We start from the raw sequence: 14252 nt of genomic DNA, 5'->3' as shown, positions 1-14252 counted from the left end.
GGCTAGAATTTTATGGATTACGTTGATGCCTCTTATTAACAAGTTTGTAGGCTTGACTTCATTTTCTTAGACATTTTCACATGTATGTGGATATATATAAGAATGGGGAAAATTACTGATGGAAAGAACTCCATATTCCTTGTTATTTATTAATGGCAAAGGCAGCTGCTTTTCTCATGAGGAATTTGCTCATGAATTTTCATTCAAAATAGTAAATTAGTGTCCACACTTTAATATGTTTAGAGTGGAAAGGGATTCTACATGCAACTGTGCATATCAGATTCCATGTCTGGAAAGCTAAATTTTATTCTTTAATGACATTATGATTGGGCTGGGTGCCACTGTTATATCTCCCTTCTGTGCTTGGTGTGCCACACGGAGTAGAGGATGATGGGAAATTATGATCTATTATTAGTATTTTACTTCAGTGAAATGCTTAAACTGTATTTTTGTAGGATTTTGTTACTACTCCCTTTTAGTGTCTTTTTTTGAAAACCAGAGGCAAACTTCCCTGGGCAAATAATGTGAACAGTGAGCACTCAGTGAATATTTGGGGAAAGAATCAATATGCTAAAGAAGCTAGGAAAATTGGATCATTTAATAGAACTCCCAGTATAGACAAGGTGGTATTTCAGGTACCAGTCTGGTGTTTTTAGATGTGTTAGTGTGAAATGAACCATTAAGCATACAAAGGAAGAATTCTTAAAGGCCTAAGTATATATATACATACATAGAAAGAGACAGATTATATTTCTACTTACCCACCCTTATGTAGTAAAACTGTGAAGACATTTTAATGTTATCTTTTCTTCAACCAATAATTGCTGTTTTGATAATTTTTAAAATTTGATTGCATATTTTAATCAAGATTCCTTGGTGAGCCAAGCTGAAACCTCATATATTCACACACACCTTCCATTGATTTCACTTGGGTGAAACTTTATCGTTTAAGCAAAGTTTAAGTTGAAATGTTGAGTTAATGATGCTCACTTTAAATACCAAAGGCTGCATGCATTTATGTATTCAAACACTTAGCTAGTCAAACATAACTCCCATCAGGGTTTAAACCAAGGGTGATTTCTTAAACTATGCAAGCCTCACAAATAATACATTGCCATCCAAGCTGCCGAAAAATGACACTAAGTGTAAGCTTGGTAATATTTTATTTTTTGTTGTTGAAAATCCCTAGAATCTTTTAAAATTTTATTTAAGCAGAAAAGAGAGAAAAAGAGCTCCCATCTGCTGGTTCATTCCCCAAATGCCTCTGATGGTCAGGGCTGGGCCAGGCCGAAGCCAAGAATTGAGAACTCAGTCCAGCTCCCTGCTGTGGGTAATACAGATCTAAGCGTTCAAACCAGAATCGACATCAGCAGAAAGCTGGAAACGGCCACCAGAGCTGGAGTTCAAACCCAGGCACTCAGGTGTGGGATGCAGGTATCTAAACCATGATGCTCACACCTAGAATATTCTTTAACCTTAACATGGCAGAGAAAAATGGTAAGGTATTGGGAAATTCACTTGGCAATCACCCATATGAGTTAAACCCACACTTAGAAATGAACACTAAAGAAAAAAAATGACACATCTATTTCTCTGTAGCCTGTGTCTGTCTTTGTTAGAGTCTCAGGCCAAATCAACACATTCATAATTGTGTATTTGTCTAGCAAAAATTGATTTTGGAATATAAAAGAATTTTTCGCCGTAACATGATCAAAGTTTTAAACCTCCTAAAATGGGAGCATTATACCTATAACAACTGCCAACTCTTTTACTGTGAACCTGTTTAAGATCAGGTCTGTGACTAGTTAAAAGAAAAGTATCACAAAGAATCCCATTTTCGTGATATGTTTGCTTTCCAACACTTCCATAGAGTACATTTGAGTTGGTCTTCCAACACTTTCATAGAGAGTGTAGTATTTATAGAGTATCAAAACTGTGCTTTCAGGCCTTTTAACATCAAGCTTACATTTGAAAAGGAATTTAAGTTGACATGATAAACCCACACGCAATTACAAAGAAATATTATGAAGACATGTGTCCCTCTAAAATGCATTCATGTCCCACATAAGATTCTGAACTGTGTGCCACTGTATCACTTACTCTATTGTCTTCTTTAAAAGAGAGATTAGGGTGTTTTCCCCCAGACACTCAGGAAAAGAAGCTGGTTCTGAATTCAGCTGATAGAATCAGTACATTCAAGGAGATAGAGAGCTGCTAACTAGTTCTGTGCTACCATTGATAAAGTCACCCATCTATAATCTTTTCTGTTTTCCTATTTAGTAAGTGGTATTTTTCCTAGTGGACATTGTATTTTATAAAATCACTTGAAAGGGCCAGCCCTGTGTGTTTGTCTCTTTCTCTCTGTGTCTTTTTGCCTTTCAAATGAATAAAATAAACAAAAATTTAAAAATCTAGTTATTAATAGTTCATAAAGCTCCTTTACCTTTCACCATAGCAAAGAGGAAGAGGTCAAGGGCACAGTACATACTATTCATTTTAAGTAAGCAAAAGTGCTATTATAATTTCTGAAAACAAAATCTTACGGTGAGGGGAGGAGTCTGTCCATATCGCACTGGTTGCTTTGGTGTTGGTATTTGAGGTTGAGATACTATTAGCTACTCTTGAAGTTTCCCTTGCAGTTGACCTTCATTTCTCATTGTTCACCAGGCACTGGACTAGACACTGGGGACACAAAGACAATAGACTCACCCCTTGCTCTTAACATGCTTAGTCAGGGGCTGGCGCAGTGGCCTAGTAGGTTAAACCTCTGCTTGCAGTGCCAGCATCCCTTATGGGCGCAAGTTTGTGTCCTGGCTGCTCCTCTTCCAATCCAGCTCCCTGCTAATGTGCTGGGAAAGCAGTGGAAGATGGCCCATGTGCTTTGGCCCCTGTACCCACGTGGGAGACCCAGAGGAAACACCTGGCTCCCGGATGTGGCTCAGCTCAGCTTCACTCACTGGGACCATTAGGGGAATGAACCAGCAGATGGAAGACCTCTCTCTGTCTCTCCTTCTCTTTCTGTGACTATGCCTCTCAAATAAATAAATAAATATTTTTTAAAAATTGCTTAGTCATAATCAGAGTTATTTTCTAAAGCTATGTATGTGTATGAAAAGAAAACACATTTTTTCTTACCTGTTAATTAATTTATTTAAAATATTCTCTTGAGGGAATAACCTCTTGGGATCAATGCTCAGGATTTTCAAATTTACTGTTCCTCTCCAATTTCTTCTCCAAGATTGCATCTGACTGAGTATGTAGGGATTTATTTGATATTATGAATTCTCCGTTTACTGGGGTCTCCTGGTTCAACACAAGTTGGCTGGGTTCACTGATGTGATTTCTCAACCAGGGCATTATGAGGTTGCCACCCCTGAATGTCTGTGGCTGGGCTAGTTTGTGGCATTTTCAGGATCCAGTGTTATTTCTTAATAACTAAGCCTCATGTCAGCCCTCGCTAGCCCTGCCAGCTCTCTGAGGTCTGGCTTCAGAAGCCCAGCTGGCTTTCTTTGGTTTCATTGTGCTATGGCAGTACCTCTGTCAAGTTCACCTGTTGAACTCTCAGGAACCTTCAAGAATAAGATGACCCAGTGAGTCCTAACCAGAGGTCTCTATCTACAACACCACCACTCCAGTTTCTTTTTAGGAAACTGTATAAAGCAATTTCCTCCTAGAATTCCTAACAGGAAATGGAGTTGACATTCGTGAGTTTTTGGCTTTCCCATTGCCTGCCTTACATGCCTCCCCTCTGGGTCTCAGCCCAAGAGAGTAGAGGCTGCACATCTGAACACATATTCTTTCTACCTTTGTTTTCTTCCAGTTTTCCAAATCTATTGAGGTAGAAGGAGTTAGTTTCTACCTCCCTTCTCCCTTTACTTTTAATGTCTCCTGAATCATATTCTCCTAACTGTGGGCAGCATTCTACCTGACCCTATCTTCATGGTTAAAATATGGGAGAAGGCAAAAAGAGATACGGTGACCCTTGGTCCAGAGGTATTTTTATTTTTATTTATTTATTTTTAAAGTCAGGGTTACAGAGAGAGAAGAGACAGAGTGATCTTTCATTCACTGGTTCACTTCTCCAGGTGACCACAATGGCCAGGGCTGGGCCAGGCTGAACCCAGGAGCTAGGAGCTTCATCCAGGTCTCCCACATGGGTGGCAGGGGCCTAAACACGTGGGTCATCTTCAACTGCTTTTCCTACATCATTAGCAGGGAGATGGATTGGAAGTGGAGCAGCCAGCATATAAACCAGCGCCCATATGGGATGCTGGCATCACAGGTTGCAGGTCTACCCAATATGCCACAACACTGCCTCCCCCCAAGCAGAGGTAATATTAGATGGTTATACTTACAACAAAAGCAAATCCTTCTTAGGCAGTTATTATTAGTCACATAGTAAAGAGAGTCTCATGATTTATTTGTCCCTGTTACAGTGGTTGGTTCCTTTATTGTTTTGAAATGGGATGCTAATCCAGATTTCACATGTGTACTGGAATTTCTTACTATTCTATGTAATAGAACCAGCAGCCTTGCCAACACTTGTAGAAATACAGAACCTTGGTTTCAAAAAGATCCTCAACACTGCTGAAAGTATATTAGCACTCTCACACTGCTATAACCACCATACTTCCCTCACTGAAGGTATGACCACAAAAACCATACCAATCATTGGCATTCAGTAAACATGTATTAATCAGTTCTACATGTTAACCAGTGATGGTTTGTGCCCTGGGGTGCTTATGGTCCTAATCAAGGATCTTTATAATTATGGTAAAGTAATTAAAGTAAAACAGGAAATTTTTTATCTAGTCTCCTGATCACTAGGCCCACCTTACATTTTTCTGACAGATCTATTAAGATTAATTTAAAAGTTATTAAAAGTGGATGTTCATTTTCTCGGAAAGCAGCCACTTAATGTATAGAGACAGGAATAAGGTAGTAATAAAAGACTCAGCTGAGAAATTCAGATTCATACCTCAAGGTACTGCTTCATTAGTACTGATAGAGTCTTGCTGAGTTACAGTTTGACAGGAGGGCAGATCTTTTAGGGGGATGATTTTTGGGGGGCAGGACAAAGTCATAGTTTTTCATCCCTCACTTTGGTTTTCTGATCACAGTGTTTTAGAAGAATCTAGGCTTTACTTATGCACCAGGCTTTCAATAGAGAATCACATTAATCCTTTTAAGCTCCTTATTCTAATGATTTATTTTGTTGAAAACCATAGTGATCCTCCTTTGAATTTTAATGATTGCTGGCTATTCAAAGATTCATTGTTTTGACTTCCTGTCCTTACCTTTGTTTCCTACATGTCTGTGGGGAACACCTGTCTAATACTGGATCTGCCACTGGTTCTCAGTGGCTTACCAGAGTCACTCAAGCCTATCTGTGAGCGTTAGGCTGAAATGCAAGCTACTCATCCATGACAATAAGTGTAGGATATATGTTTGCGGAGATAGGCAGATAGACAGCGGAGGGACAGATAAGTGATTGAGTTATTTCCCACTGAAAATAATATTTTGGACCTGAAAGTATATTGTGATCATTTTAGAGAAATTAGTTAAATTAGTTCTCTTAAGGGTAAATCTTTTGGGATGACTATCTGTGTAAAATCTAGTAGATGCAAAAGGGGTTTGAATTTCCAGGGTGCTGCCATTATCCAGAATTCTGGACCACATGTCCTCCAAAAGCCACGGACCCTCCATTCCTCAATCTGTTAAATGGTAGTGCTCTGTTTCAAGGACGTATGGTTGTCATTTTGTTCAATGGCTGCTAATGGCCAGAAAGGGTTAGCAAATGGAAACAGTCGTGGCTTGTTTCAGTTCTGAGCATCCGAATTACACATTATGTTTTCAAAATCCGGGAAGTGACTGTTGTCACAGGCTCAAGTTCCTATTCTGCCCACTGTGGAAACCACACAGAGAATTGTTTTTTCCTTCTCTTTTCACAGGTATCACCCAGGAACATTATGGGTTTTCAAGAATATATTATTCTAATATGAGATTTTAACAACTACGTTGTATTTATGCATAATACATCTTATGCCTTATCTTCAGGCTTCTGGACTTTGATTCAGAACATCAGGAGCTCTGGGATTGGCTGATTGACATGGAGTCCCTGGTGATGGACAGCCACGACCTGATGATGTCAGAGGAGCAGCAGCAGCATCTTTACAAGGTTAGCGCTACCCTTCCTGCCTTTACCTTGCTGCGGAAGATCTGATTAGCCTGACAAGTCTGTCTCTCTCTCAGGATATCTTTGCGTTCATTGTATGTATCATGGTGTCTATTAGAATTCCCTCTCCTGTCCCCGAACTCATTTCCATCCCTCGTGTGCTGACAGGCTGCACCGACATCATAATTGCAAGAAAGTTCCCTTTATCACATTCTATTTGGTGTAATTCTATAGAAGGACAAAGATTTCTCTTCAAGATGAATAGCAATAAATGAAACTGCATTAATAAATAGACTGAAACAAAATGAAGGATAAATGGACTGGTAACATTGAACAAAGTGTGTTCTGATTGGAGCACTCAGGTGAATTCTGTCCACCTCTCAGATCTTCCCAGGGAAAAAAGAAATTTGCCTTTGGTTTGGCTTGTTGCTGCCAGGGCACAGGCCTTGTCCAATTTAATGTTTATTAGAGATACACAGAGCAGACTTTGTCATATTAAGTCGATACATTTGCGTGTGATTTAAGAAAACTGACTTGGAACTCACATATTGATTGCAGGCAATCCATCTGATAACCACCTATATTGTTTTCCATGTCTGCTAATTCACCCTTAGCCTAGGGTCTGTTACCAATTCTACACAAAAAAGTCCTACAAGTTCTTACAAAACAGCCATGTGATTTTGACGGAGACAACAGTTGCGAGATTCACAGTGCCTGAAAAAGCTGCTGGGGAGGGAAGAGGGACTTTCCGCTGAAATATCAGACTGCAGTAAATCTTCCTCATTTAGGCAATTTTTATTGGAGTAATTCTGACAGTTGTCATCCTTGAATTGCTTTGAGCATATGGCATATTTCAAAGAGCAGATTGTGAATCATAAAAAATAAAATTAATAACTAACCACAGAATCAGCAACAGTATAATGACAAGAAACAACTACCCTCTAGCTTTTTAAAATTTCTACAGAACAAGAAGTACATTCAAGGTCAAATAAAAGTTGTCTTCTTTCTTCTTCAATTTTATCATTTTGAGTTTACCTTTCTTTGATACATTACTTTAACTTTCGCTGCCTCTAAAGACAGATATTTGTACTTCTCAAGGGTCTGTCTGGTTGACTTTAATTAGTATCCCCTGGGAATTAGCTTAGTTAAGAGAAGATCTAAGTTCCCCAGGGACTCAGAAAATGGGGCTATTTTATTCTCTATAGAATTCCATCCAACATTAATCAAGTGTGTTGACTGTTAGCTGTTTCCTGTATGGATAGCTGTCCCCATTAACAACAAAGCTACCCAATATATCTTCTAACGTAAGGTATTGTTAGAGTAACAGTGTTTACCTAATATAGCTAAAGCTAGGTGATTTCACATGTCATGTCAGGATCAGGAATTACTTATGAAAAATGCCTCTCACTCCATACAAATGTGGAGGTTGGAAAATATTTTATTCCCGAGACTTCATCATTAAAATCTGAGCCAAACAGGGAAAATAAATGCAAAAGTTTACCTAATCATAAGCCATTATCTCAGACTTTATTGTGCTTATGATGCCAAATAACATTTCTTTTCTTCTTAATGCATTTTTATATTTTGCACATAAGCCACTATTTTTTCAGAAACAGTGCTATTCTTTGTCAAAATCATATCCGTATAATTTACATCACAATTAATAGGAAATCATTGAACAAAAAGTGTAGTCTTCTTTTTCTTGTGATTTCCCTGTAAGCGCTTTGCCTGAGAATTCCCATTCTGGCGTAGTGAAGGCCATTATTCCGCCCACTCGGCACCTCTGGGTTATGGTATTTTTCCAGACATTTTTCCGTACTGTGCTTTTTCATTTGTGACTCATATCCTGTCACCATCCTTCTCCTTTTAGGTGCTCAACAAAGACCAGCTCTAACTTTGTATTTGGCTCATAAACAAAATTAAAGATTGAGTTAGAAGCCAAGGGCAAATGCTGCACGCTTGTAGCATCTTTCTTTATGTGAAACCCTCTCCCCCCAGGTTATTCTAGGGGTGACAAAACCACCAAGACAATCCTGAGAATATTTACAAAGGAATCATTTAGAACTTGGGCGGCTTCTGCATTAGAAAACTGGATGGAGAAGCATTAATTTCAGGTTCTGCAAGACACTCTCCAGGGATTCTCAGATTAGGTCAAGATTTTCAGTATCCCATTTCTTTGTTCTAGTCTGCTTTTTCATGAATCAACAGAACTGATACCTTGAGGGAGGAGCATTTGTAAACTACTGATCAAAGATACTCCTGAAGAAGTAAGGCTTTTCACCTATTCCTAAGGCCTTCATAGGCTTTAAATACCATTTGAAAATACATTAATCATTGTTTTGTTAAAGAAAAAAAAGATTTTTTTTTTTATTTGAAAGGCAGAGTTAGAGTGAGCGAAAGGGAGGTAGGAAGAGATCTTCCATCCGCTGGTTCACTCCCCAAATGGCTTCAATGGCTGGAGCTAACCCAGGCTGAAGCCAGGAGCTTCTTCTGGGTCTCCCACACGGTTGCAGCGGCCCAAGCACTTAGACAATCCTCTACTGCTTTCCCAGGCACATTAGCAGGGAGCCAGATCAGAAGTGGAGCAGCTGGAACATGAACCAGCACCCATATGTGATGCAAACATTGCAGGTAACGGCTTAACCTGCAATGCCACAATGTTAGCCCTGACATTAATCATCTTAATCTTTACATCTGTTGGTTCCAAAAGATACCAGTGCTTTGTATTAAGGGTGCCACTGATATTTGGGACAGTTTTTGTCCTTGTACCGCAGAACATTTACTACTCATGTTCCTGGTCACTGTGACAACCCAACAGATGTCCAACACATTGCACAGTGTTTCCAGTCTGCCACGATTCATCTACAGCTTCTTCATGTATTAGAACACTTGCACACCATCAAGAAAAGTGCTTTGTGCTTGAATTCTGTACACTGTGAAGCACACACGTTACATAACTGATAATGAACTAAGAGTGAGGTATAACATTGAGGATGCAAATGAAGCTCATGCTACCTGTTATTTAGAGAAAAAATGAGGGTGAAATTTTAAGGGAGATCTTCAGCTGAGTGGTAGCAAATTCCCAGGAAACTCAGACGCTTGTTCCTACTATCATAGCATTCAAAAACCTTTGTTCTCTCACTGGGTGGCTCTTTGTATGTCATCACTCAGCTCCTTGTCTATCGTGAATAGATAGATCCTAACCCCAGTTAGTGTATTTATGTAATCGTCAGTTGAAACCCAACATACACATTTGGAAATGTTGGGTTGGAGAAAATCTAGTAAGATGGTAGTTAGTGGGAGTGAAGCTTCGTTAGCATTTTCAACATTGGACATCACCTTTCTGACTTGTCTGCTTTTATATTCTGGTCTCCGCTGAAACCAGCTGGCCTTCATTCCTAGTTACAGACCACAGATAAATACCATAGACCATCCATTCCGTTGCTCTCCAGAAGGGACTTGTGGTATTTTGGTTACCCAAAGCCAGTTAAATACACAAGGGCGTAAAAAAGGAAGAGAATTGGATTTAACAAAGAGGACATTCATATAACCTGACCTAATTTAGAAATGCTAACACTACTTTGAGCTATAAAGTGGGCTTTCTGTTTAAAGCATTTCTTATTCTTTTCATATTGTTGTAAATTTTAAACCATTTTCTTTCTAATTAACTTCAAATTGCAGAGTCTTAAGAGTAACCCACTTCTTATGGGAAACTAACCATTCCCTTAGCTGCATGTTCTTCCTTGTACTGAGACAGCGACCACGCTGCCAACGTCTTCTCTTCCGCATCCCCGACTTGCCCTGCCTCTGATTAGGGCCCTCTGTACCTATTCTCTAATATACGTTGGCAGCATCCCCAGCCTAGAAAACACAAGCATAGTCCTTCCTCGTTTTTTCTTGCTTCATCTGAGAATCACATCCAAGGAGAATTTGCTCGCGCTCTCTCTTTATTCCTCTTACCTTCCTAAGTAGGACAATTTAATTTGTCAAAAGTAACCACCGTGATTTTGAAAGTTCAGCTTCTATTTGGACTAGAGTCACAGAGTCAGAATTCATAATCACAGGGAGCTGTCACTCTGCTGGTCTGCATGTGCATTAACTATTAATGGAGAAATATTTAAGAACCACTTGCAAAGGAAAAGCTCCATTTGTGTTTTCTTTTCTAAAGATCAAAGGTGGCATTGTTCTTGGGCTCAGGAAAGCTCTATCACCTCCTCCCTGTCCCATAAAATTTATAGACTGAATGACTGGGAAGCATTTCAAGACTGGAGAATTGGAGAGTGGCTGCTCAGGCTGCTGCTGTACTGTCCTGCGACACCCTCCCCCCTTGATTCGCCCCGCCCCCATTGTCACAACGGACGTTGTAGGACTTTGAGCGCATACCTGCCTACCAGGAGCTCATACCCATGCACTGAGTACTGCTCATCCTCTGCTTCCTGCAGAGCACAGATGACGGAGCTCCTAGGGATCCTAGGTTCTCATTGGGATGGGCTGGGGGATTTCTCTAGTCCAAGGGTTCATTTCAAGGGCCAAATTCAGAGGTTGCAACCTTGTGATTATTGTTAAGATTGAATAGGAGTTGTTTTCAGATAATATAAAGCTCACTAAAGCATCAGATTGATAGAATTGTTCTTGAGTCAATAGCTTAGCTGCTCCTCATCAGTAAAACATTAGATTCTATGATGGTGCACATTGTGGTTCAGCAGAGGAAGCTGCCTCCCTCAACACTGGTGTCCCGTGTCAGAGAGTGGGTTCCAGTTCTGGCTGGTCTGCATCCCATCCAGCTCCCTGCTAATGGTCCTGGGAAGGTAGTAGAAGATGACCCAAGTACTTGGGCCCCTGCCATGCGTGTCGGAGATGCAGATGGAGTTCCCAGATCCTGGTTTTGACTTGGCCTGACCCACCCCTGGCCTTTGTGGCCATTTGGAGAGTGAACCACAGATTGAAGACCTCCCTCTCCCCTTCCTTCTCTCCCTCCTCCTCTCCTTCCCCCTCTCTTTTCCTTTCTGTCACTCTGTCTTTCAGATAAATAATAATTTTTTAAAAACATCTTTCAAAATTACATGGAATTAAAAAAAGCTTTCTGTGAATTTTTAGCCTAGTGGTTAACTTACCTGTGTCTTTTTAATGAGTACCAGGGTTCAGTACCCACCTCTGCCTCCTGGCTCCAGTTTCCTGCCAATACAGGCCCAGGGAAGTAGCAGTGATGACTTAAGCAATTGGATTCCTGCCACCCATATGAGAGGCTGAATTGAGCTCCTGGCCCTATACTTTGGCCTGGCCAAAACCTGGCCTCTGCAGGCTCTCATGGAATTAACCAACAAATGGTAATTAACACTTTCTCCCTCCGCACTCTCCCCCTTCTCAGATACAAATAATGCAAAACAAAACAACCCTTCCAGCTTAAAAATCATGAAATATGTGCCTCTTTCAACCTCAACTTTCAGGAAATTTACTCTGGAGGTTTTTTAATTTAATTTTGAGGGTTAGTTATTTATATGATTCTGGTTTTTATGAGGAAAATATATGTCTCCTGTATCTTTTCCCATTAATATCAGCATTATCCAAAGATGTTCTGTGTTTAAAAGAAATGGACTATCCATTTACATAATGGATCATAATACAGTGATTAATAAACAAATTAATTACATTTTTACCCTGCTATGAATTTGAGATTATTAATGAGGACCCATATGAAAATAATAAAAATATTTTTAAAACATAAATACAAATCAGAATCAGGGAAAGCAAACATAGGCTGCTTCTGTGAGAAGAGCTAATACCTGCATATGGAATGCAAAGTCCTTATTACTAAAGTTTGATCCCAATTTTTAATGTTGGGATTCCTGGTGGCAAACGTAAAAAGAGAAATGTGCTCAATTACAAGCCTTATACTTTCCGTGAGAAAAAGTATCATTCTTCTTCAAGTAAATTAAGTTTAGTTTGATACTTTTAATGGAAGCATTTTAGGATTTTTTATATAAGGGATTAGAATAGTATGTCTAACCACAATATTTCTTACAAATAAATTTCTAACTACAGTGTTTCTAACAAGTAGATTAATTATTTTTTTCCAGTTCTGTTGATGTTTAGAAACTCTGTCCAAAAGGTGGCTCCTTTCCATAATAGGTTGGCCAGGTAGAATTAATAGAGGGGGCATCAGTATTTAAAAGGGTAGAATATTCAGAGTGAAGGAGAAATATAAGTATTTATAAAAAGAGAAGCAGTTAAAATTAGTTAACACAAATCTAACTTAAAAAGAACTTAGAATATTAAAATCATGGTGGATGGATAAATAGGCAAGAAAATGTGAAAAAATGCAAATAAACTTTAAAAGCTGAAAATGGAAGAGGAATTGATATATAACGGAGATGGAGTTCATTTTAAAGAATAGGGGAAATGTTAAAAGAATTTGGATGCATTTTTTTTTTAAAGTATTTATTTATTTGAAAGACAGAGTGACTGAGGGAGATCTTCCATCCACTGGTCCACTCCCCAAATAGCCGCAAAGATTGAGGCAGGGTCAGGTGAAGCCAGCAACCTAGAACTCCATCTGAGTTTCCCATATGGGTGACAGAGACCTAAATCCTCAGGCTGTCCTCCACTGCTTTCCCAATCACATTAGCAGGGAGCTGGATTGGAAGTAGAGCAGCTGGGACTCGAACCAAGGTTCAGTATGGCATGCTGACATTGCAGGTGGCAGCTTAACCTGCCACACCACAACAACATCAACCCTTGTATATGTGTTAAAAGATAGGCATTATAACTTTGGAAAGAAACATGTTTGGCATAGGATTAGAAAAAATATGGAGTATAAGAAGAAAAATTAGACATAGTTACCTTGTTATTTTATAACTATTGATGCCAAAATGATGCTGTGCTAGCCATAAATAATCATAGAAAGTAAAATTCACAAATTTGAGTTCTGTGTGCTAGATCTCTTTCATTTTGGTCTAGATCAGCTGATCTAAAATTATTTCAGATGTGACTTCCTGTCCTTTATCACTGACATGGAACTCCTAAAAATGTTATGCTAGTTTGGCTTGTAGTCCACATTACAATAGTTAGACTTAAAATAGGAACGAATCGATTAAGTTTTTAAAGAGTTTCGCATTGGTATATAGCAGTCCACATGAAAAAAGTAAATTCTGTTCATTAGACCTTAGGTTGGGATTTCAGTTCCAAGTTTCACATCTCCACCTGGACTGTTCAGAATGAAACAGATCACTAGACTCTGAAGCAGTCAAGGTAAAAATGTTAGAGCTGTATCAGGCACAACAGCTTCATAATTTTTTACCTCCTTCCTGTTAGATTAATTGTATAACTTAATTGTACATTAGATTAAAACTCCATGAAGATAAGCACAATATGCTGCAAATCACTACACTATTTCAAGGAGCATTTTATTTAGTCATTTTTAAAGTGATCAGAATGGAAAAACCCAGACTGTCTCCACTGCTAAGTAGAAATGGATTTGTTGTGTTTTTATTGCAACAGTCCCTAGATGGACTGTCATTTGAACTGGAGTTCTCACAGATCGGTGTTTGCTGTGACTACTTCAGTGTGCATGTTCTCTTTTGGGGTGGGGGGAGTGGGCAGGACTGCCCCCTGAAGATGCGCAGGACAAAAAGTAGATGAATGTAGTTTCTGGACAATGTATGAAACACTTCATCCTGGGACCTAACATTTCTATTTGAATCACTTTTTTAAAAAAGGAAAAAAAAAAAAAAAAGAAGGATGTTAAGAGAATAGGATGCCAAGAAATAGTTGGCTATGTGTGCGGAGGGGCGAGGAAGGGAAGGCCGGCCAGCAGTTTTTGTCTCCGGCGGGCGCGCTGCTGTCCGGAAGGTGCATTGGCTCTCGGGGCTGGCCTCTGCTGCATTGTGCTGCCGCCTCTCTCCCGGGCCCGGCTGGCTCTGGCCTAGAGTGGATCAAACAAGCCGTGGGGAAAGTTCCCCTCATTTGCATCACTTCTAGACAGCCCTGTCGTACTCTTTGCTGACAGGAAATCACTGTCTTTGTCACCTTTTCTCGGGGCCCTCCTTTTGGCAGAGATGGGCCATGTGACCACGCTTAA

The 14252-nt window shown here is 39.6% G+C and overlaps 1 protein-coding gene across 11 annotated transcripts in view; it reads left to right on the top strand.

Annotated features, from left to right (window-relative positions):
* AKAP6 (A-kinase anchoring protein 6) overlaps positions 1 to 14252 on the top strand; it is a 618005-nt gene that overhangs the window by 471260 nt on the left and 132493 nt on the right. For all 11 annotated transcript variants that reach the window (XM_051822153.2, XM_051822154.2, XM_051822151.2 and 8 more), the window contains one exon: positions 6058 to 6178. In XM_051822153.2, the coding sequence (XP_051678113.2) occupies positions 6058 to 6178 (121 nt within the window). The remainder of the gene's footprint in view (positions 1 to 6057; positions 6179 to 14252) is intronic.

Source organism: Oryctolagus cuniculus, chromosome 12 (assembly GCF_964237555.1).
Source record: "Oryctolagus cuniculus chromosome 12, mOryCun1.1, whole genome shotgun sequence".
Taxonomy (NCBI): Eukaryota; Metazoa; Chordata; class Mammalia; order Lagomorpha; family Leporidae; genus Oryctolagus; species Oryctolagus cuniculus.
Note: the sequence above shows the minus strand (reverse complement) of the source record. Positions and strands in the feature narration are given on the sequence as shown.